Source organism: Acanthopagrus latus, chromosome 8, assembly GCF_904848185.1.
Source record: "Acanthopagrus latus isolate v.2019 chromosome 8, fAcaLat1.1, whole genome shotgun sequence".
Classification (NCBI taxonomy): domain Eukaryota; kingdom Metazoa; phylum Chordata; class Actinopteri; order Spariformes; family Sparidae; genus Acanthopagrus; species Acanthopagrus latus.
In genome coordinates, this window is record NC_051046.1 from 12,549,075 (window position 1) to 12,573,588 (window position 24,514).

Consider the following 24,514-nt stretch of genomic DNA (forward strand, 5'->3'; position numbering starts at 1 on the left):
TGTAGTGTTTTTACTGTGTAATACATGCTCGTGTGTAGAGGGTGAGGCTGAGCTCTTGGGAATATAAAACCACCTAATGTTTTCATTACAAGAGGGATGAGACTGTTCCAAAGGACATGGTTGTTTATTTGTTTATGGCTCATAGTGTCTCATTCTCCAATAACACTGCATTGTGTTGGGAAATTATAAGTCAAGTTAACACCTACTTTTTACATCACAAACCTATAGAAAACATATCAGCACTCTGGCAGCATGAACTATTTCAGTCACTGTACTCAGTTACATTCCATCACTGTTTAAGACCGTGAAATAAATCTGTCTGGACATGTTTGGGAAACTGGCAAGTCATAAATAAAAACTGCAGCCACATTATTCTGCTCCTGCACGATCAACACCCTTTTCTAATGCAAGTAACATACTGCATAGTTTCATTCAAGCGTTGCGTTCATGTAAAACCGGAAATTAGTCATTCCACATCGCCACTTACAGCAGCAGCCGCAATCCGTTTCACTGCTAACTTTGGAACCAAAAGGAGCAACTTTAAGCTCGTGGTTATTTTGTAAACATGCCTTAGGGTGTATTCCAGTACAACTGGTACCTGCTGTCTGAAAGGGCTAATTAAACATCCACGCCCGCCCTGAAGTGCCCTAAAAGAAATGGCAGTTCAGTCGCGTTTGATTGGTCGAGCGGCTGAGGGGGCGGGACTAACGCTCCGAACTTCAACCAGAATTCGACAACAGTTCCGGTGGTTCGTCCGTCACAGGAGAAGAGAAGTTCAGGTTCATACCAGGTTAACACTGCGTACGAGTAGTTGAGACAGTCCGCACTGACTTCCCCTGTGTCGCTTCCTAATTTTCGTCGTACAAACGGGGTGGTTAACAGTAGTTCTGGTAGAGGTAAGTCTTTGTTTTTCGTGTTTTTCGTCAAAGTGCGAAATTGTAGCTAAATGTCATTTTGTCCGGTCTACGTATGCACAGGAACGATAGTTATGTAGGCTCTGGTGGTTCATTGCGCAGCATGCAGCAGCAGCAGCAACTGTTAAATTCACATTATTCTTCACGGAAAAGGATGTAAACTCCTAAAATAAAGTAACCTAACTAGAACGTTATCATTAGGTTTTAGTTGTTGGTGTGTCGGCTATAAAGGCTCCAGTCAACCCAGGGAAAAATGTAAATCACTGATGTTCAAGCGCTTAATGTTATTATCTGTTGTAATGCTTTCTTAAGCTGATGAAAAGGTGATTTAAATCTACTTAGAGAAATAATCTGACCTTGAAACTTCACTTGGGTTATTTACATTCCCCATTTAAAGCAGTGAGGCTACTTTCTATCTCAGTCATTGTATAAAATTTATATGTGTTTGAGTCCTGGTCAGTGTGTCTGCATTGTTACCAACCAAAATGACTTATGCTTTTTTGTTCAGACACAGAATGGCTGCACTGTGTCGTCTGAGGCTGTGCCACCCCACAGGCATGACTATCTCCAATCTTCACACGAGCAGCCCTGCCTCTGCCAAACAGCATTACAAAATGCTGGTGCTGGGAGGAGGAAGTGGGGGTATTGCAATGAGTGCACGGATGAAGAGGATGTTTGGAGCTGAGAATGTGGCTGTTGTGGAGCCCAGTGAGGCAAGGATCAAGTAGATCATGATATCAATTTACCATACATTTGTTTGTGTACAAAAAAATGATAGAAACTGTGGTATCTTGTTCACCTTTTCTGTGTCAGTTTCTCAGAAACAAAATAGTATTTTCCACCATCATGTGAAGCTAGTGTCTCAGAACCTTTCTTTTTTTCTTTCAGATGCACTACTATCAGCCAATATGGACACTGGTTGGTGCTGGTGCAAAAACTGTAGCCTCATCAGGCCGTTCCACTGCAAGCGTTATGCCATCTGGAGTGAAGTGGGTGAAATCTAAAGTTCAGGAAATAAATCCTGACAAAAATACCGTCCGCACAGATGATGGGACTGAAGTATGTTTGCCTTAGTGATCTTTTATCTGACAGTGTGTAATGGTCTTGTAAAATTGCTTAATAATACTTCATCCACCAGTGTGGAACTGAGTGGCAGTTTAAAGATTATTTTAACTGATATGATGATCTGTGTGTGCCCCGCCTCACTTAGACTTTCTTTCACATTACAGATCTCCTATGAGTATTTGATTGTGGCTCTTGGTTTACAACTCCATTATGAGAAGGTGAAGTAAGGTTTCGTTCATTCATCTCTGCCTCCACCTTGTACAACTTTTCCACTGAGTATTTTAATTAAGTTATATCCATTGTAGATCAAAGGACTGCCAGAGGGATTTGAACATCCAAAGATTGGGTCAAATTACTCAGTCCAAACTGTGGAGAAAACATGGAAAGCACTACAGAACTTCAAAGAGGGTAACGCTGTGTTCACGTTCCCAAACACTCCCGTGAAGTGTGCTGGAGCTCCACAGAAGATCATGTACCTATCAGATGCCTACCTCAGACAGGTACTTGCTAGCTTTGTAATGATTCGTGATTAATTCATTTTGAAATAATCAAGTGTGGTTCCACAGTCTTAAATAAGATTTTACATTTCTGACCAAGACAGGAAAAAGGTCCAAGGCCAATGTCATATACAACACATCGCTCCCTGTGCTTTTTGGGATAAAGAAATATGCTGAGTCATTGTGGGATATTGTGAAACAGCGTGACCTTCAGGTGAACCTGAGGCAAAATCTGATAGAAGTGCGGGCGGACAAGCAAGAAGCTGTGTTTGAAAATCTTGACAAACCAGGCGAAACCAAAGTGGTTGAGGTAACTGTGTTATTATACTTTAGCAATAACTTTAAATTTCAGTTGTATCGTATTGACTGCCTTGTACAATGGGTAGCCTGTTCCACCATGTGCTATGTAATTTTCTTCCTCTTTAAATATTTGGTTTGACTCTGGTCCCATTTGCCATTTAGTACGAAATGCTTCATGTTACACCTCCAATGGGACCCAATTTGGTGATCAAAGGCAGTCCCCTGGCAGATGAGGTTGGCTGGTTGGATGTCAACAAAGACAACCTCCAACATAAGAGGTATCCAAATGTGTTTGGGATCGGAGACTGTACCAACCTTCCCACAGCCAAGACAGGCGCTGCAGTCGGTGAGTGATATTTGTGTTATCGGTTTGAACATTGTATCAGCGCAATACTGGAAAGCACTCTGCTGCTGCATACACCCATATAGTTTTATCACTTGTTAACTTACTGTTCATTTTGTAAGTTTAGTGTGTTGCATAATAACATACACAGGACTATAAAACCATACACCACACCCTGCAATGCTCATCATTTAGGGACAATTCTCAGTAGTACCTGACACTATCTCACTTTGTGTTTGATTGTAGCATTTCACTGACAAAGAAACACATGATGAAAAAGTGTAACACTAGCTTATTCAAATTTCCTGTGTTTGGGCCATTTCCTGTCTTAACTCTCGATTAAATGATGGGAAGTTCCTGGCAATTTCATCATCAGTGATGATTCAGGTCATCATCCAGTACTTATCACTATCACTCCCTGTACAACTGCTATCTGACTGCTGTAAAGAATTAGGCCTTATCATACTCATCATGTTTATGTTTAGTGTATGCGTGCAAGGTATCTCATGCAGAATGCTGTTCTTTTTCAACCGTGGGTTATGTTTGTGTTTTCAGCCACATTAGTGGCTGTAACATAACTGCCAACGTTAGACTGTGGCAAAGAAGGAGATTTTCGGGGACATTGGCAGATGACTATCCTTTAACCTCCCATACGGTTGTTGGTGTCGATCAATCCGTCTATCAACTTTGATGTTGAAGAAAATATCTTCGAGTGAATAGCTGTCACAAATGGAACAGATGCTCAGGCTCCCCACAAGCTGAATATCATATGTATAATTTATTTATTTAAGTCAATGCCACAAATTAAACTTTGTTGTGTTTTAACATTCTAAACTAAGATGACCAAGTAGAGACTGATTGCAGTTGATATGAGGGTGCCTCGTCTTCCCTTCCTGTCCAACCTCAGTGAGCCCCCTAGTGATGAAATTTCTTCATTACATTAGTTGAATTGGAACACAAACAGCTGTCTCATCTAATGATAGAATGTGTTGCCATAACAAACTTCTCCTTATTAAAATGTAAAAATGCTTAAGTAGAGTGTAGCCAAAATCTATTTGCTTTTGGCAGACAATCTCAGTTCAATGTTGTCACATTTTAATAGATTACATGGACCTGAACGCACCCCAGATCTGACAGTGTTGTGGCCACTGAACAGTACAGAAGATACACTTTGGATTTGGTTAAAAGCATTGCAGGGCAACACAGTGTCTCATTGCTTAGCAATGTTGCCTCACAGTAAGAAAATCTTATATCAGATCAACAGGCTGGCTGGACTTTCTGTACTGGCATGACAATTGAGTGATTAATAGTAGAAGGGGGGTGAGATGGTATACAGTATGTATTGGGCACACATTTTTGTGCTACGCCATTGATGTTAAGTTTGAATGTTTACCCTTTTTTCCTCTGGGTTCACAGTTCATAGACATGCCCTTGAGGTGAAATAAAGTCTATGGATGTAAGTGTCTGTATGTGAGTAACAGCCCATTGATAGACTAGTGACCTGTTCAGTCTGTTCTGTGTGGGCTCAGACCACTGCTACCCCATGTGAAATTATAAGCAGAAAATGAATATGCATGATTTGAGAGCAAAAATCTTGCATTTTGTTTTGCACCAGAAAATGTCAGGCTTAGATCATTTGCTGAAACAATATTGCTTATCCATTCTTTATCTACCTAACCATTTCCCTCTCTGCTGTGTAGCACTACAGCCCCATGGGGCTTGTAGCATGTTTACATGTGTCCCAACAATGACTGTGTTAAACTGGCAGTGACTACATGCAATATAGTAAATACTGTATAGAGCTATCATAGTATGGAGTTTTCAGACATAAAGTTTATCTTCCTAATTCCTAAATATAACAGAATTACCACTTGTTCTCTCATTCCCAGCTGCACAGTCTGGTATCTTGAACAGAACCATCAGCAAGGTACTGAAAAATGAGAAGCCAGATAAGAAGGTACGTGGCAGATAAACATCAAATGTGATCTGTGAATCATCTTTTTCATTCTGAAGAATGTTTCATTTTTTCCACTGGAAGTTACTCTGTTGAAAATATAATCAGTAATCTCCTTGTTTACAGTATGATGGCTACACTTCATGTCCGTTGGTTACAAGCTACAACACAGTAATTCTGGCAGAGTTTGACTATGATGGACAGCCACTAGAAACATTTCCCATCAACCAAGCCAAAGAAAGAAGACTAATGTACCACATGAAGGCTGATGTGATGCCTCACCTCTATTGGCATGGGCTTCTAAGGTATGTCTATAGTTAATTAACACCATGTTGATATTAAATGATGAAGTATTGTTCCACATCTTCAACCACATTTTATTAATTTTCTCAATTTTTCTTATGTCAGGGGCCTGTGGGGTGGACCAGGACCATACAGGAAACTTCTTCATCTTGGGATGAAGTGAAACTGTCAGTGAATATTTACATTCACTAAATTTTTAGGGAAATAAGTAGCACATTTAAATCTATCCTTCTCTTAAAAGGGTGAAAATTTGGCTATTGAGGGTACAGACATCATGACAAATAACAAGTTTGATCAGGTTAACGGCAGTATTTATCAATGTAAGTTTAGTTAACCTACATTTACTAAGTGGTGAGTTTAACTTGCCATGGAATGATTCCCTGTAATGAGAAATAGTTGCTCATAGTGCAGAAAACACTGAACATGAACACTTAACTCAACAGTTCTGTGGAGCTTTTAACTGCTTATAGGTCAGTCTTTTGGGTATTATGTGGACATGCTAAATGTAAGGTCTTGTTGGTTTCATTAATCTCATTATTAAACCAGCGATGTGTGTTTTTAAAAGCCAGTAGGTTTCACCCGAGTCCACAGTCTAACTGAAGTTGGCCAGGTTCATAAAGTTTATTCAACTTGTTGCAGCAGAGATTATGCTTCATGCCACCCACATATATCCAATAAATTGACCCAAATTGGACCTGTTTTTGAAATTGTGGCAAAGGGTAAAATAATAGTTTGAAATGTTGATGTTTTAGGACAATTATATGGTTATTTGTTTTTGCAGTTTATTGGCCATTAACATTGCCTACCATTAATTTAGGGTGTTGTGATGATAAACAAATAGACTTTTTGTGATTTTTACAATTACAATTTTGTATAGTAGGGTAAGGTCCTGTTATATATTATTAACTTTAATGCTCACACATCCGGTCTGTAAAAATGTATGTTTTTCATTTGTATAAGTGGTCTTTGGGAATGTTCGACCATTATCGTGCAAACAACCACAAGTGCTTTTCTTACATATAAACCTCAGAAATATAGTTTTGTACATTGTGATTATCTTTCAGAGCTGTTTAGAGGCGGTTATGCAGTAGGTTCTACAGTCATGGTTGTATGATAAAAAGAGTCATTATTCTAAAATTGTTCAAATTACTTATAAACATCTGTTATTATGATATTGTTATAAAAAAATGAAAATGTTGATGACAAATCAAACGTATGTATAATCAGTATAATCATTTCAGCCCTATTGGACTTAATCTAATAGTGCTCCTGAAATAATTAATTTCTCTGAGGCCCCTGATAAATATTATCAGCTGAACAACTCCCACTGCTTAACCATAGTGTTTTCAGATTGATGATTGCCTTTTTCTTTCAAAAGTCATCAGCAGGATAACACTGCAAACTGAAAAAAACATGCTGTCTGATCTGGAAGAAATCCTAATAAGCAGAACTGTTTTTGTTTGTTGACAGATAATCATTATTGCACTCCAGGCAGCCAGTTCATTTCACTGTGGTATAGCCAGCTTTAGAGCCTGACATTGGCTGAGAATTGAGAATGACTGTTGCATTATTGTCTTAAATATTTTTCTTTAAAAAAATAAAAATAAAAAATGTATACTGGGTTTAATTTTTATGTATATGTATTTGTCAGGGGGTATGTTGTAAGCTATTGTTTAATGGGGGCTTCTTCATAGGTGCAATTTGATTAAAATCATCACATTTTAAAGATATTAGGTATTATTCGATGTATAATTTATCTCAAATATGAGACGGGGGTAGTAAGTGTGTCATCATATAATGTTTTTTATTATCTATTAAGTTCTATTTATATTTTATGATTGGGCATATTTTATTTATTATGGTTTAATAGGCTATTTATATTCTGTAATTAGAGCCACCCAAGTCAGTGTCATTTTAAATGTAGCCAAAAGTCATACTTGAGTAAAAGTATAATTTGTTAAAATATTACTTTAGTCAAAATGAAAGTCACCTATACAAATAGTATTTGAGTAAAAGTCTTAAGTACATTTAATATCAGATTTTTGCTATTAAAAGTAATTTGCTGGCAGGAAATGTACTTGCCTATAAAAAGTAAAAGTAAAATTATACATACATTGACATGTATGAAAATATTGTGTACTATGGTAGACTGATTATTGGTTCTAATAGTCAGCATTTTCTGATTATCAGAATCTGTATTTTTTAATCTGATGGTTTATAAATCCAATCTGAAAAGTAACTAGTAGCTAATGTAATCAAATAGTAAACAAGCGCTTATTTGCCTCTAAAATGTAGTAAAGTGGAAGTAAATGGAAATACTCAAGTAAAGTAAAAGTACCTCAAAATTGTACTTAAGTCCATCAGGACTTGAGTAAATGTACTTAGTTACATTACATCACTGGTTGTCAGTATTTCTGTCAGTTGCATTGAGTCTGGTTGGTGCTGTTGGTCTGATGTTGAGTGGGAACAGCCCAGAATAAGAACAGTGTTTCACCTGAAAGTATTTGAAAACAGGTGGATGCATTCTCAGCATTTTGAACTTGGTCCTGAGCCACAATGTAGCTCATGTAGGCCAGGACTTAACCTTATAATATGCATTAATTGTCTTTGGCTCAAACCTGCTCCCATATTTAGTTCAGTAAGGTATATCTCAACACTGTCTGTGCACGTATGAATATGCACTGCAACCACGCTACAGTTTCTGTGAAAATCACGTTCTGCATTGTTTACACAAAGTGTTGCATTCACATAAAACAGGAAATCCCAAGCTCCCAATTCATACTCGCAGTAGCAGTCGTCTCCGTTTCGCAGCTAGGTTTCTGAAACCAAGAGAATCAACTGCAAGTTCAAGTTAAGTTTGTAAATATGCTTTAGAGTCGATGACTTTACCTTAAAATATTGAGATATTATATATATTGGGCTGGTAATACATAAAGTCCATTAGGGCAGATTAAAACCCATTTATACCCTGAAGTGCCTTACAGTAGCTGCGTTTGATTGGTCGAGAGGTGGAGGAGGCGGGACGAATGTTCTGGACTTCAGCTAGAATTCGATAACGGTTCTGTTCGTCAATCGATGGGTGGAGATTTCAGGTTAATGTCAAAAGTTGTTGAGCCGGTCCTCACCGGTGAAAGCAGGTCGGACTGACTTCAGCAGGCTCGCTAACGGATTTAGTCGTTGAAGCAGGTGGTTAACAGAAGTTGTGGTCAAGGTAAGTCTGGGTTCTTCGACGTAACAGTAATTGAATTGCATTGTCATGCTGTCGGGTCCACGCAGGTGCTGGAGTGATTATTATGGAAGCTCAGACTGTTCATTGCGCATCATGCAGCAGTGTTAAAGTTAATGTCAAAATATATCACCAAAGTCAAAGTTATTATCTGTTCGTTCATTGTGCTAAATGTCACTGCACAGCTTGTCAAGAAAAGTCAACTTAGGGAAGTGTTTACAGGAATATGCTCCAACGAATATTGAGTTGATGTTAAGATTAAAAAACACTCCTCATACAACCTCACTGGGGTTATTACATTACCAATAATAATAATATATTTTTTAAAAAAGTTGTAAAGCATTGAGGCTCATTATATAAATATGGACATATTGTGTTTCAGTCCTGGTCAGTGTGTCTGCATTGCTGCCAACTAAAATGACTTGTCTTTTTTGTTCAGACACAGAATGGCTGCACTGTGTCGTCTGAGGCTGTGCCACCCCACAGGCATGACTATCTCCAGTCTTCACACGAGCAGCCCTGCCTCTGCCAAACAGCATTACAAAATGCTGGTGCTGGGAGGAGGAAGTGGGGGTATTGCAATGAGTGCACGGATGAAGAGGATGATCGGAGCTGAGAATGTGGCGGTTATAGAGCCCAGTGAGGCAAGTATGCAGTCAATTAGCTGGTTATTATTTGCCTTACCTCTCTTTTTGAATCCCTCGACTGCAAGAAATGATAGAAACTCTTATTTCAAGTTTGCATTTTATGTGGCAGGTCCTCGTGAACAATATTTTACACCATCATGTATAGCTAGTGTCTCAGAACTTTTCTGGAGCCAAGTGGCAAGGATACAGTAGATCATGATTGCAATTTGCCATACGTCTGTTTATAACCGGAACCCAGTATGAAAAAACTATAAGAACTGTGATTTCATGTTTGCATTTTATGTGTCAGTCACTCTGAAACAAAATAGTATTTTTCACCATCATGTGAAGCTAGTGTCTGAGAACTATTCTTTTTTTCTTTCAGATGCACTACTATCAGCCAATATGGACACTGGTTGGTGCTGGTGCAAAAACTGTAGCCTCATCAGGCCGTTCCACTGCTAGTGTCATGCCATCTGGAGTGAAGTGGGTGAAATCTAAAGTTCAGGAAATAAATCCAGACAAAAATACCGTCCGCACAGACGATGGGACTGAAGTATGTTTGCCTTAGAGATCCTTCATCTGACAGTGTGTATTGAAGTTATAAAAAAGCATACTGATATGTCATTTACCAGCTTGTCCCACCTCACTTAGACTTTCGTTCACATTACAGATCTCCTATGAGTATTTGATTGTGGCTCTTGGTTTACAACTCCATTATGAGAAGGTGAAGTAAGGCTGTGTGCATTCATCTCCCCCTAGTAAACTTGTATATAGATTAAGTTACATCCTAGGAAATTTACACTCTTCTTGCATGTAGATCAAAGGACTGCCAGAGGGATTTGAATATCCAAACATTGGGTCAAACTACTCAGTCCAAACTGTGGAGAAAACATGGAAAGCACTACAGAACTTCAAAGAGGGTAATGCTGTGTTCACGTTCCCAAACACTCCCGTGAAGTGTCCTGGAGCGCCACAGAAGATCATGTACCTATCAGATGCCTACCTCAGGAAGGTGCTTAGTTTTAGCTATGTTATGCAATGTTCCTGTCATACATTTTGAAAATATCCTGTATGGTTTTGCAGATTAAAGGAAAATATTTCCATGTTTCTGTCCAAGACAGGAAAAAGATCAAAGGCCAATTTGATATACAACACATCGCTTCCTGTGCTCTTTGCGATAAAGAAATATGCTGACGCGCTGTGGGATGTCGTGAAAGAGCGTGACCTGCAAGTCAACCTGAGGCAAAATCTGATTGAAGTGCGGGCAGACAAGCAAGAAGCTGTGTTTGAAAATCTTGACAAACCAGGCGAAACAAAAGTGATCGAGGTAACTGTCAGTGTACCTCAACAGTAACTCTCCAGCCTATTTCACTATGTGCTGTGTCCTTTCCTTCCTCTTTAAATCCATAAAAACAATATATATTTTTTGTCTGCTTTGATTACATTTGCTCCTAATATATGCCAGATCAGGAAAAGAGGCTTCAGTGAATAACTCTAAAAATTTGCTTTCTCTTATCAGTATGAAATGCTTCATGTCACACCTCCAATGGGACCCAATTCAGCAGTTAAAGGCAGTCCACTGGGAGATGAGGCTGGCTGGTTGGATCTCGACAAAGAAAGCCTCCAACATAAGAGGTATCCAAATGTGTTTGGGATTGGAGACTGTACCAACCTGCCCACACCCAGAACAGCTGCTGCAGTCGGTAAGTGATTATTGTGTCAATAGTCAGTTTCTTTTTCTTTTTTTTTCAGTGTGGGTCGAGTTGGGTTTTTTAGCCACATTGGTGGTTGTAGTGTTTTCTTTGTCAATCAATCCATCCCTCAACCTCAACTCTAATGCAGTCAGTTAAACTAGAACTCAGACAGCTTTGTGGTCTAATAAAAGGATGTGATGCCATAACAAACTTATAATGTATTACTGTAGAATGGATTTTGGACACAGTGTAAAGGTTTCTTAATTCTAACTAAACGAATTTACACATTTATTAACAAAAAGTTTACCACTTGTTTTCTCATTCTCAGCTGCAGAGTCTAGTATTTTGAACCGAACCATCAGCAAAATACTGAAAAATGAGAAGCCAGATAAGAAGGTAAGTGGCAGACAAACATGAACTGTGATCTCCTCTTTTTGATTTTAAACAATGCTATAACTCATCCACTAGATGTTCCTCTCTTGAAAAACATGTTAATAATCAGTAATATCCTGGTTTACAGTATGACGGTTACACCTCATGTCCATTGGTTACAAGCTACAACACAGTAATTCTGGCAGAGTTCGACTACACCGGACAGCCACTAGAAACATTTCCCATCAACCAAGCCAAAGAAAGAAGAATCATGTACCACATGAAGGCTGATTTCATGCCTCACCTTTATTGGCATGGGCTGCTAAAGTATGTCTGTAGTTATTTAACACCATGCTCCATTGTACCACATCCTCAACCACATTTTGTTAATGTTCTTTATTTTTCCCCCGCAGGGGTCTTTGGGGTGGACCAGGACCATACAGGAAACTCCTACATCTTGGGATGAAGTGAAACCATCAGTTTGCAAGTTAATAGTCACATTCCCTAAACTTTTCAGGAAGGAGGTAGCACCTTTAAAAGAAGTGAAAACATAAATGAATTGTGTAGTTTTGATGTAGACATTGTGACTATTAACAACAAGTATGATCAAGTTCACATCATTTTTAGAATTGGTGCTTTGCATCGCTATGGAATAATGCTTCTCTGTAATGAGAAAGAAGTCTTGCTGTAATTTATTAACCCCAGTCACCAAATTTAAACCAGCTATGTGATTGTAATAGAAGCATAGAACAGATATATGTAGAAGATTATTTGATTTGCAACCCCAAAGCGTTTTTTTTTGTTTTTTTTTAAGCCATTGGGTTTCACCTACAGTCTAATTGAAGTCAGCCCAGTTAGCTCTTCTAACGTTTAGTCAGCTTACTGCTGCAGAGTATAAACTCTACGTTGCCCATGTAAATCCAATAAACTGACCATAATTAGCCTTTTTAAAAAATGTTTAAAATTGATATTTTATAGCAATTACATAGGAAACATTGTCTACCAGTCACTTAGGGTGTTGAAATGAGCCAAGTAAACAAATATACTATTTTTCAAATGACTACACTTATAATTTTGTATGTTGGTGGCAGTCAGTTATTATTTGTGTCTTAAGGTCTTTCTCTAACTTAAATGCTAAAGAATCTAATCTGTGAAAATGTGTTTGTTTTTTTCCCCTCATAATTGTCTGTCATCATTTGTTCAAACAAACATGTTGTATGAATGGTCTCGAGCGTTTAAACCTAACATGCAAACAACATTTTCCTACATGTTAATATCAGAAATATAGTTTTGTATATCAGGATTATTATTCTATCAGAGCTGTTGAGAGGATGTTATACAATAAATTAATTATTGTGTTATAATAAGATTAACTAGTCTAAAATCATTCAAATGACTGTGAGCACTTTAACCTACCATAATTATGATATGAAATTGAAAGTGTTGATGAAAAAATTATGAATGTATGAATTCAAACTTATTGCACTCAATGTTATTTACATCCAGTAATGTTTCTGAAATAATTGATGTTATGTAAGCCTGTGATTTTTGCCTCATTTTACTTGTCTGAATCCCTTTATCACTTTAAGGCATTCTAACTACATAGTTCATTAACACAGCGCTGTGCCCAAACTGACTGAAATTTCTTATTTAGGACCTTTGAGTTCTTGAAACTCTTGAGCTGCATTTGGTGAAAACTGAAAATGTAATTATGATGCTTTATTGATAAAGGTTCTCAGTCATCCAGGTCTGGGTAATTCTGAGAACTGTATCGTAGGCAACTGTACTTGTTTCAGTTTCTTGAGGACGTTTCACCTCTCGCTGACTTGTTGACCCAGCCGGCCTTTATGTGGGTTGCTTAGTCTAGGTGAACCCAGGTGTGAAGTGTTAAGCTGTCTGGGGAGGGAACTAAGCACTGCATTGTAGGTGGCCGATAGGTAGTGTCGTAGGCCACCTCCTCTGTTCGAAGACGGACATTCCAGTTTGACATAGATGGATTATTTTACTCCTCTTACAAACTATATGTCTTCTTTGGCCAAGATGTTTACACTGTTGTCCTCAAAGAAATTATTTTTTCTCCTTCACATGTTAGTGGACATCAGAGTCTTGACCTGATGAGTTTGCCCTCTTGTGTTGTGCCCTTTGTTTATGGAGAGGTTGTTTTCTCTCCCCAATGTGCAAATCTGTGCAGTCCTGGCTTGCATTGTTATTCTCAACTTGTCTGCAAATGTACACTGTGGAGTTGTTGACATAATGAAAGCATTTAAAATTGTAAACAAAGACTAAGGAAAGCCTGATCCGTCACCTTGTAACAATAAACAGATATAATGCACACGATTTAACACATATCCGGTTTAATAATTATGTGCATTCTGAACAGGTTTATTGTAGTCACACAATAATACCAGCAGGGATAAAGAGTGGTAGTGAGCTGCAGTCCAGCTGCGCACACACACACACACACACACACCATAGCCATTTTCCTGTTGCCTCCGCGCTCCGCCACGTTGGTTCCCCTACGTGTGTGTGTCGCATTCTCCTGCGCACCACCAACGTTATGTTTGTGATGAGGCGGGAAATGGCGTCCGCAGACATGGTTGATCAGTGACTAGCCACCGAGCGACAGACCGCGGGCAGCAACAACCACGGCCCGACCTCTACCGGAGGCCGCCACGGTCGCGGCTGAGAGCTGACAACGCTGCGGCACCTTTTGAAGAGCTCCCTGTGTCATCAGTAAGTAACGAACAACGCCAGCATGTAAACAAAAAGGTTTGTCCGCCTGATAGCCCGACCGCTGCTAGGTTAGCTAGCGGCTAACGCTAGCCAGCGAAGGGGGCGTAGTCATGGCTGAAAATAGTCATGGAAGCGAACAAAATGACGTGTTAGCCAGAGCGGAGCAAGCTGGTTATGGAGCGTTGTTGTGCCGAGGGATTGACGGATAGTATGCATGTAAAACACGAATATGTTAAAAGGGGGGCGTGTGAGACGTGCTGTGGCAGCTAGAGTCAATAATGTCACGGCCTTGCTTTTGCTGCCATTGGCGTTATGTTAGCCTGAATGCTAACTGTAGCAGCTTGTGTTAACTAGCCGCGTAGCCCAACCGACAGCATCTGGGGTAACTTAGGTTTAAAGAAAATTCCAATTGATTGCAGATGTATTATCATGACAGACACCAGTTGTGGCCACGCTTATCTCATAGTTTTATCCGACCAAATGTGGGAAACGAGCGTCAAACCAGCGGTGGCTGTACATTGGGGGGGTTTGATGCTAAATACCCGCAGCTGGTTAACGTTAGCGGTAGCTGACGTCGTTGGTGTTGATACAGCCTACCCGATGTTACATAACGACAGTCATCGAAGCTGTTGTGCTACCAAATCTGCTTTATCGCCAATTACCAAGCGCACACTTGAGCAAACATACCTGCAGGAAACATTTTCACCCAACACCAGCTCAATTTGATTAAAATTAGGGGCTTGCATTTCCGACTAGTAGCAGTGTTTATCACGTACACCGCCCACTCCAGTCACCGGCAGCCTGACACACTGGACGTTTTGTGTTAATAACTGGTGCGCTGAACTTTGTTTATAATGTCCTCAAGTGACCGTGACGACCCCAACATCGCGTCTACACTCAACACGTTACTGTTATCACACTTGTTTGTGACTATTATTATTTTCCACAGTGTTCGTCAGTCTTGTATGTTTCGCTTCTTTTACCGTGTATCATATTTAAAGGGGCATTACACCAAACGCAAACACCCGTAATTGATGCGTCTGGGGGATATAAAGGACAATTTGATAAAGATTGTAAAGATTTGATATGTGCAGATATACTGGGTACGTAAATATTTTTTTGGACTATAAAGTGGTTGGCCACATCTGTTGTTGTCATTGGGTGTCAAGAGAAGTGGAAACAGGAACTAAACAGTTGCACACATGAATAGATGGTAAGATAATATGATGACATGTTAAAAGGTGATCAGTACTCAAGAGTTGAGCCTAAATGTTCAATGGCATGGTTCTTACTTATACTGTATATATTTTTTGATAAGTAACAAGAAGTTGCAGCACAGAAACATTAATGTATCGCAGTTTAATAAGTAACAATATCTCCCTTGCATTGTTTGTTTACTTTGGTAGCACTTTATAATAAACATCATTAATAAATGTTGAGTTTATAGTTGATTAAACTTTTGTTAATAGTTATTTTATTGTTAACAAACATTTGAATGCTTCATAAACCATTTATTAAACAATTGTGTATTGTAAAGTCGCAACTGATGTTTGTAAACCTTAAAAACTGTAATAAATGGTGTATAAAGGTTTAATTTTTAAGGGTGAAATAACTATTAACTTAAGTTTAATTAACTTTATATCCACTGTTTATTAATGACAGTTAAATAATGAGTAAGTGGTCATTATCTTCAAATTAATACATACATTAGTCACAAATTTTGATAACCACATTAAGGAGTCCAATAAAACAGTTTTTCAGGCTCTTTATATTATGCCTTATAAAGCGCGGTATCTCTGGTGCAGTAACCAAGAGTTGTCCTTGGCAACAAGTAGCGAAAACCCTCAATTGCTGTAAATTGACATCAGATATTTGTTCAGATATATAACATTGTCTACTTAATATTTTATCATACAATTTAACATTTTGATCAGTATTTGCTAGTTTGACACTTTTATTAGGAAGAAGTTACTTGTGTTTAGAAAGGCTGTAACATTTAACAACAGGAGGGGGATTTGTTCAGTGCAGCAAATATGATAGAAAACTGTAGTTATTTTTCTCAGATTAGAGTATTGATTCATTTTTAAAGGATTTTCTTGTCTTGTTTTCACTTCTTGTCAGATTTTTCTATGTGACGTCGGAGCATGATGAGGCTGAGAGTGCGTAAAGCTCCTCAGCAGCCAAACCCAGGCCGTCGAACCCACCCATCCCAGGCCAAAAGGAAACACTGTGAAGTGGAGCCATCCCCGGTGAGAGGTCGTGGCAAAATGCAGAAGAATGAAACAGGCCTGTTCTCCACTATAAAGAAATTCATCCGTGGCAATGCAGTCAAGGTGGGCTTACATCAGCTGCTTTTTTCCCTCTGCTATAACATAATATTACGCTGTAGGAACACACGCTTCATTTTATGCAGAATAAAAGCTGTACCTCAGCTGCTCTTTGTGACTCACACATAATAGGTATGTTTTTAAATGCTCAACAGAAAGTCTCAACGCAGTCAACGTAGTTTCCTGCTTGCTTTTCATACGTCTCTGTCAACTTCCTCTATTTTCAGTCTGGCAGCTGTTGTAAATTTTAATGATTGATGGTCTGCCTATTTAAATTGTAAAACCACATACTTTATGTTTGTTTTACGTACAGAAAAATGAACAACAGGTCATGAACTTTTATCAGTCATGGACAATTTAACCCAATCTATCTATGTCAGAATAGAGTTACTTTGAGTAAAAGTCTGAATGGCAAACTTAGTAATAGGACCTAGTAAGACTTTCATGTATTGTGTCACATTATTGTAAAGAGTTCAGCAACACAAAGAGTGCAGAGTGAAATTAAATAAATATCTCGTATGCCTACACTCTATAAAATCATTAAAAAAAAACTCTTCATTATCTTTTCTTGTGTTGAGAAGAAAATTACATTGTTTGTATTGATCACATCTTTTTCAATGCTATTTGTTGTATTACACATTATAATCGAATAACTAAAAAAGCAACCTAAAATAATGCAAGTGAAATAATGTCACCGATCCTGTCTCTCTGTTTTTATTCTCAGGTGGAGCAGGATATCCCTGCCAAGAGAAGTCGTATTGATTGTAACTCTGAAAGCGATCTAATTACTTCGTCACCACAGACTAGAGGCCTTCCGAACAAAGCAGTCCCCAGAGTTTGCCGTAAAAGCCCAAATAAAGGTACGACAGACCCAATAAAAAGTGTGGCTCACCTTGTCTTCTTGACAAATACTTGTTTTTTGAGTTGTTACTAAGGAGATTTTGTACCTCTCCTGTTTTTTTTTCATAGACACAATGACCTGCAACAGTAAACCCTTGAAACCAAATGGTAAACTAGAGGCCCCTGTTGAGGCAGCAAGCAGCCCACCACGCACCACCCTGCTTGGAACCATCTTCTCTCCAGTCTTCAACTTTTTCTCACCAGCAACTAAAACTGGTAAACTAAAACAACTTGTTTAAAAAGTTTTTGAGTAGATTTTAAACCAGGTACCGCTCAAATGGTTTATGAGAAAACCTTTTTTGATATGTGACTAAAAGTGCTGTGACCAAGCTATACTGACCGTTCTCGTCCCTCAGCCACTCCTGGTTCAGACTCTCCTGGCCAAGCGGTGGAGGCAGAGGAGATCATGAAACAGCTGGACATTGAGCAGGCAGAGGAAATGCCAAGCAGCACTCTCACATCCACAGAGGGCATCACTCCATGTCACACTGCTCCGATGTTACCACAGAGGCTTCAGATTACCTCTGATACATCCATAGAAGAAGGGGAAATCGTCACTGAAACTGACATGCCACCATTAACAGGTACATAATATTGAGACTCATTCTTTTAGTTTGGGAAACTTTCTTGATATTAGTACAATCAAGAATAGACACGTAATATATAGATTTTCTTAGCCAGCCATAATAGTCCAATAATGCATATAGATGGATTAATAAATAATAGGTTATAAGAATAAAGCATCTTTTATTTTGGAATGTGGAGGATGAATTGAGGAGTCTCACAGCCTGAGCAAAGAAGCTGCTCTGTAGTCTGGTAGTACAGTGGCAGATACTCTATCTCTTGCCAAACAACAGCATGGTGAAAAGACTGGCGGGCATGGTGTTGTCTTGTAGTGTTATCTGGGCTCTGTGTAGACACGTCACCTCACAGATGTCACTGACACTCGGTAGATGAGTACTAATGGTTCTCTGGACAGTTTTAATCACCCGCTGATGAGCCTTCCTGTCCTGGGCTTTGGTGGGTGTCCATGGATGGACACACTGCCATTTGGAAACCTATTCCATGAGTTTTCACTGTCTATGTCTTTTAACAATAAAAGTTGACAACAGTCTAACTTCCACTTAAACAATAAACAATTCAGAGCGGAAGTGAAACTGGAAGTTAAGCTTCTGTTCCAGAAGCAAGAAAACCTCATTGACTCAGTAAAATAATAAAAATCCAGGCGTGAAACAGCCTTTCGCAACAGCACACGTGTGATTCACTCCATATGTTAAGGGTAGTTATTTTTAAAACTATGATCTAATAACCTTGTTTATGCAATATGTCAGCTGTTACAATAGACCAGACCTATTCAGCTCGTGGCACGGGAGTGTATGAATGTGACTCTTTAACAACCTCATTCTGGCCCTGTAATCATTTTGTTAGCAGCCACTTTAGCCCATTCGTTACCCATGTCTTTTGTTTTTTGCTAAGCACCAAAAAAGACTTTGTTCATTAAATCTTTTGACCCAGGCTGTAAAAGAAGAGGGTATTTACAAGAATCAAACTGACAACCTACATCTAAGAATAAACGGTTGATCTTTTTTTTTTCTTGAACTTGTGTGTAAATACTGTTTCTATTTTTTTTAAATTATGAAAACCAGTAAAGTCGAAGAAACAAAATATAATGTTAATGGTTGTTTTACAACCATTTTGAGCGCAGCAGTTCAGAAATTGGGGATGTAGAGGGAAGGACACTTGGCATTGCCACACACCATTGTGAGTAAACGCACTGTTTACAAAAACTTAGACTGTTGTTGAAGGTTTCAAACAGCTGCTACAGTGGATAGTGACTTGTCCTCAGGACTATGACAGAAAGACAGACAATATAGATTGTGGCAGTCACCACTATGTATCTCTATCACTCAAGAATGTTTTCAATAAATCAATCAATTTTCCACCCCTTTGTTTATCAGCTCCTGGTTGTATGCCTGATGGTGGTTACACACACACGTTACCTCCAGCGCCTGCAGAAACCTCATATGATGAGGACTGGGAAGTTTTTGATCCGTAAGTTTTTCCAAGCACCAACAATAATAATCTACTAATCTATCTATCCATCTATCCATCCATCCATCTATCTATCTGTCTTCCACTTGACGTCACATTCAAGGTGACATTGCAGCAAGATCTATTCACACACCAACATGCAATATATAATATGAAACTTGACACCACCAGATGGCAGCAAGAACATGACTGCTGGTCTGTGTATGAGTTCTCTGTAATGACATGTGACACATTGTTTACAGAAACATTTTATCTTAACTCTAGTGGATTCACTCATGTTTTGACCTGCAAGGATTTACAGTGATACAAGACAATATAATAATATAATAAAAAAAATATCTGTTTAAGTGGTGAATAGACATGCAAATTTGGCTTACTTAATGTATTATTCCGATGCAAGAACAATCCTTTTTTTTTTTTTTTTTTTTTTGTTAATGTGATCATTTGATGTTTTCTCTGACTTTTAAGGTACTTCTTCATCAAGCACGTGCCTCCCCTGACAGAAGAGCAGTTAACACGCAAACCGGCGTTACCTTTGAAAACCCGCAGCACACCAGAGTTTTCTCTCGTCTTGGATCTGGTACGCCATGAAAGGTTTCTTCTGCTGTATCTTGTATTGAAGCTGATCTGACTTTAATGGGTTTTACCATCTTCCATTGTCAGGACGAAACTCTGGTCCACTGTAGTTTGAATGAACTCGAAGATGCAGCCCTGACATTCCCTGTGCTCTTTCAAGATGTAATATACCAGGTACTATCTGTTAAATGTCATTCACTAATTCAAAGGTCTCTATTTTTCTTGCTGCTGTGATCACATTTTTTGTCTCCATTTGTTCTTTTTCCAATCTGTAGGTGTATGTTCGGTTAAGGCCCTTTTTCCGTGAGTTTCTTGAGCGCATGTCTCAAATGTACGAGGTGAGATGCCTTTTAATTTCTCCTCCTTGTTTTACTTGACATGCTTCAGGTTGACACATTTCTCATTTATTGCTGTCCATTCAAAATTTCAGATTATTCTCTTCACGGCCTCAAAGAAAGTCTACGCTGACAAGTTGCTCAACATCCTGGATCCGAAAAAACAGTTGGTCAGGTCAGTGATGACACAAATCTCTGAAACGGCTTTGATAATGAAGCATTTTGTAATACTCCCAAAGTGAGAGGAAATTTTTGTTTGATATCCCATTATTCAATCAGGAAAGCCAGCTGGGAATTAATCAAAGATAATTCCGATAAATGGTAGTGTCACATCACATGACTGCTGCTGGACATCAAAAAATACATGCTCCTGGGTGTGTTCTGTAATGTTTGTACGAATTGTTTCCATTGTGCTGTTTTCAAGTCAAGCAGGTTTCCATGTTGGAGTGAGCTAGCAACAGCTGAACAAGCAGCAACATACTGTAAATAGATCAGCCAAAACATTAAAACCACTAACAGGTGAAGTGAATAACTGGTCATCTCTTTATAGAGCATGTTCTGCTTGGAAACTTTTCTCTCATGGCTTTCATGTGAACGTCACTTTGACATGCAACACCTCAAAGAAGGCCTCACCTTTTATTCGCTTCACCTGTTAGTCCATTTAGTGTTGTGGCTGATCAGTGGTTGCAATGATGTCTTGTCTTTCCTCCATACACACAAACGCTGTCTGATCTGGCCATCTACACTGCTGACTCCTTAATTGTGTCGAGAGCTTCAGCCACAAATACGAACTGTAAAATAGTCTGGTTGAACGGAGCAGTAACTTCCTCTTCCTTTTTACAAATGAGCAGTGTGAGAAGGAGCCTGTTCTGTTAATTAAATTCGGACTATAAATATTCACATAACTGCGTAATGCTTGTGTGGACTCCTTCATAGTTAGCATGAAGTGCTAAAGAAGTCTTCTGTTCCATACAAGTACAATCAGATATTGTCACATAACCCCCTTTGAAATTTAATAGTGCTTTTATTCCTAATTATTGAGGATGGTTATCAATATGAACTTTTAAAATGTTTCCAGTTCCATTTGTTTGTTTTTATTTCTTATTTGTTTAAAACTCAAGAATTTGTTTGAGGATTATTCTCTCACTGTGTCTTTTAGGCATAGGCTATTTCGTGAGCACTGTGTGTGTGTTCAAGGAAATTATATTAAAGACCTTAACATTCTCGGACGAGATCTTTCGAAGACGATAATAATCGACAACTCACCCCAAGCCTTTGCTTATCAGGTAAAACTTTTTCACAGCAACAACTAAACCAACTTTGCTAATGTTTCTGTGTCACAGTGATTCTAGAGCAAAGGTGTTTTTCTTTTTCAGCTTTCCAATGGGATCCCTATTGAGAGCTGGTTTGTGGATAGAAATGACAATGAGCTTCTAAAGCTTGTTCCTTTCCTGGAGAAGCTTGTGGAGCTGGTATGTATTCTGGCTTAAAACATTTTGGCCTCAGTCTATATTCCACCTACTCATCCTCATGGACAGCCTCAAGACTAGATGCACAGACACACTGTCCATTTCATATTACATGTAAAGTCTCACAGATATGAGAGAAAATATAATCAGTGTAGATACAACAGAACCATTGTTACCCTGATAGAGGGGAAGATTTAATATGGAGAAAGTCACAACGTATGCAGTTGGCACTGGTGACCTGTTTTTAAAATATAACTCACAAGAATCCAAGTTTATCAATCTGTGGATTTAAAAGACAAAGTGTTTCTGTTTGGTTGAGAGCATTTTTTGATTGCATACTGTAATTTTCTTGTGCAGGCTTGTTGATTAATATAACACTATCTGCTGACTTCATTAAATATGTTTCATCATAATGCAATTTCATGTAAAGGCTCAGTGTTCTTGTATGGGCACAACTGGAATAATTCACCTGATAACCTCTTGATTTACTATGAAATGAGATTTCTGAGACATGGTGGTATGAGCACTCCTCTCAGATTTTTGCTTGGAGCTGCAGGTAAATATGCTCAGGTTTTCAATAGTGTTATACGCTCTACCTGCATAAAATTTTTAATGTTCAGTTTTTTGGGACTGTACTTTGTAGTGCTGTTTGATTGTATTGTGCATGATGAGAGATAATTCTAATTCTGTTAAAGATTAACAGCACTGCAAACTACATCCTCAAAACACATCTTAAACAATCTGTATAATAAATCAACATTATAACCTTCATTAATTTATTGCACAACTGTTAGATTTAGGTTGATTTATGACTGCACATAGGCTCTATGCAGAACCAACACCATAACCGACACAGGTGACAAGATTCTAGAAATCCTGTTTGGACAGCCCATGCAGCTCCCCTCTTTCACCTTTTCAGTTTGTCCACAGCTGTGAAAGTAGAAACCAGACACTGAGAAGTCTGTTTTCTTGTAGTTTTTGAAATGACTCTATGCTCTTTATCACAGAATGAAGATGTCAGACCACACATCCGTCAACAGTTTCGCTTGCACGACCTCCTTCCTCCAGACTGAAGACCCCGTCCTCGTCTCTCAGTTTAAGATGGTATCATTATTGGAAAAAAAAAACTGACCCTGATGGAAATATTCAATGGATTTTCTCTTTGCAAACAAAACATTGCCATTATTATTATTATTAATATAATTTTTTAAATCATGCAAAAAATTGAAAGCTGTGTTTGGGTTAAAAAGCCCTGGATGTTTTTCTACCCACACACTCAAACCAGACTCTTTGAAGACGGCCTCCTGGAAGGTTTTTTTGTCTTTTTAAAGAACCATTTTGGATTGACAAAACTGAATGTCATGCAGTGTTGGATTTTATGGACCTTGGTGGCTTCAGCCTGACCTTGACCGGCCAGTCAAACCTGTATAATATTCGATCTATTACCTTGTAAATATATGTACATATTTTATTTTTTTTTCTTCAAGGTTTTTAAGTCATTTTATTTTCACTTCAGATTTTAGTATGTATTCTTTGATTCGGTTGCTTTTTATAAACCAACAAAATGTTAGTGTGTTTTTGTTTTTGAGTTGTTGATAAACAGCTGCTTTTCTGTTGTATGCCTGCATTATTCCTGTGATGCTTTACTCCATTACATGCAGTTGTCTGTAATAAGGTGCAGTTTAAAAAAAAAAGAAAAAAAGAATCTTTGGGAGGAAAATGTTTCTGAAACAATATTTTAAAGTTATGTAATGTACGCTAGAATAGAGTCTCAACCGAATACAAAGCCATAGTGGCTGAATTCTAATTTTGGAGATTTGTATTTGAGAGTCCATTTCTGATCTCGACACCTCAGTCGTCCTCTTTAATGAGGCGTGAGTGGGGGTGGGGGGTTCAGGCATCTTGCACTTTGACATCCAGCCCTTTGTAAGTTGATGTAAAATGTCACTTTTCTACACAGGTGTGTCCCACCTCGATTTGTTATGTGAGGGGAAGAAAAAAATGAAATCGTAGCACCAGCAAATTGCCAACATGTTTGCTTTGAAATCTTGTTTTCCAAGACGTCTTGTATGTGGGATCTTAATGATGTAGGAGTCACAAGTTTTATTGACTATTGAATGATCACTCCTGTTGTATTCAGTGTTACTTAATGGTTTCCTTGAAAATAAATACATTTTTATACGAATCAGAGCATCCTTCTAATAATTCAAAATGCAAAACCATGGGTACATTTATAAATCCAACAATTAGGGGAAAATGTGAAGGGAGAATCACAAAAAAAGATTCCTCTTGATCATCACTTACAACTCACTAGAAGCGTGAGACTGCCATCTGCCTGTGTTTTCAAATGACATTGCTGTTTTTGGGAGGCTTCTGTTTGGCAGCTGCTCTGGGGAAAGATTGATTGATTGTTGCGTCTCAGTAGGTTGTCACAGACTGATGCTGTGGGTTGGTAGCCTGGCAACCCAAGGCACAAGTGTTTGACGACCCAGGGGTGAGACTAAAAAAACATCTTTCCCCAGAACTGTGAACTGTACCTTTACCTGTGTGTTTGCAGACAGCAACCTACAAATCATGCATAATATACCTTTAAAAGTGTACAAGATAACTGATATATCATGAATTTGGAAATAAAATCTAAACTGAAGGCTGCTAACTCATTTTAGAGCTTTTGACCAAGTTATACTGTATTCGCCAGCAGATTTAATTTGCTCAGCTACCATCAAAGTCTCGATGTTCAAACTTTCCTTTGTCACCCTTAAACAGGTGAGTAGAAACACAATGTCAAATGTGCTAAAGAAAAAAAAAGAAGCTAATAATCAAAA

The 24,514-nt window shown here is 38.5% G+C and overlaps 3 protein-coding genes across 4 annotated transcripts; all 3 read left to right on the plus strand.

Moving 5' to 3' along the window:
* Window positions 1-738: 738 nt before the first annotated feature.
* LOC119024049 (sulfide:quinone oxidoreductase, mitochondrial-like) lies at window positions 739-6,998 on the plus strand. The gene is made up of 10 exons (XM_037106444.1): window positions 739-896; window positions 1,423-1,627; window positions 1,803-1,973; window positions 2,144-2,197; window positions 2,285-2,479; window positions 2,577-2,786; window positions 2,939-3,122; window positions 5,009-5,076; window positions 5,200-5,378; window positions 5,482-6,998. Exons 2-10 carry the CDS (start codon window positions 1,430-1,432, stop codon window positions 5,537-5,539), a joined length of 1,317 nt encoding a protein of 438 aa, XP_036962339.1. The 5' UTR covers window positions 739-896; window positions 1,423-1,429; the 3' UTR covers window positions 5,540-6,998.
* Window positions 6,999-7,141: 143 nt separating this feature from the next.
* LOC119024050 (sulfide:quinone oxidoreductase, mitochondrial-like) lies at window positions 7,142-12,834 on the plus strand. Of its 2 annotated transcripts, XM_037106445.1 has the most exons (10): window positions 7,142-8,587; window positions 9,042-9,246; window positions 9,614-9,784; window positions 9,902-9,955; window positions 10,049-10,243; window positions 10,349-10,558; window positions 10,751-10,934; window positions 11,254-11,321; window positions 11,446-11,624; window positions 11,711-12,834. In XM_037106445.1, exons 2-10 carry the CDS (start codon window positions 9,049-9,051, stop codon window positions 11,766-11,768), a joined length of 1,317 nt encoding a protein of 438 aa, XP_036962340.1. In that variant the 5' UTR covers window positions 7,142-8,587; window positions 9,042-9,048; the 3' UTR covers window positions 11,769-12,834. The 2 variants fall into 2 exon arrangements, with proteins under 2 accessions (XP_036962340.1, XP_036962341.1); XM_037106446.1 differs by having other exon boundaries at window positions 7,142-9,246.
* Window positions 12,835-13,693: 859 nt separating this feature from the next.
* Window positions 13,694-23,874, plus strand: ctdspl2a (CTD (carboxy-terminal domain, RNA polymerase II, polypeptide A) small phosphatase like 2a). The gene is made up of 13 exons (XM_037106443.1): window positions 13,694-14,030; window positions 16,152-16,363; window positions 17,082-17,217; window positions 17,327-17,473; window positions 17,614-17,841; window positions 19,216-19,309; window positions 19,778-19,889; window positions 19,973-20,059; window positions 20,161-20,223; window positions 20,316-20,395; window positions 21,380-21,506; window positions 21,597-21,692; window positions 22,697-23,874. The coding sequence occupies exons 2-13, from the start codon at window positions 16,175-16,177 to the stop codon at window positions 22,760-22,762; spliced, it is 1,425 nt and encodes a 474-aa protein (XP_036962338.1). The 5' UTR covers window positions 13,694-14,030; window positions 16,152-16,174; the 3' UTR covers window positions 22,763-23,874.
* The last annotated feature ends 640 nt before the right edge of the window (window positions 23,875-24,514 follow it).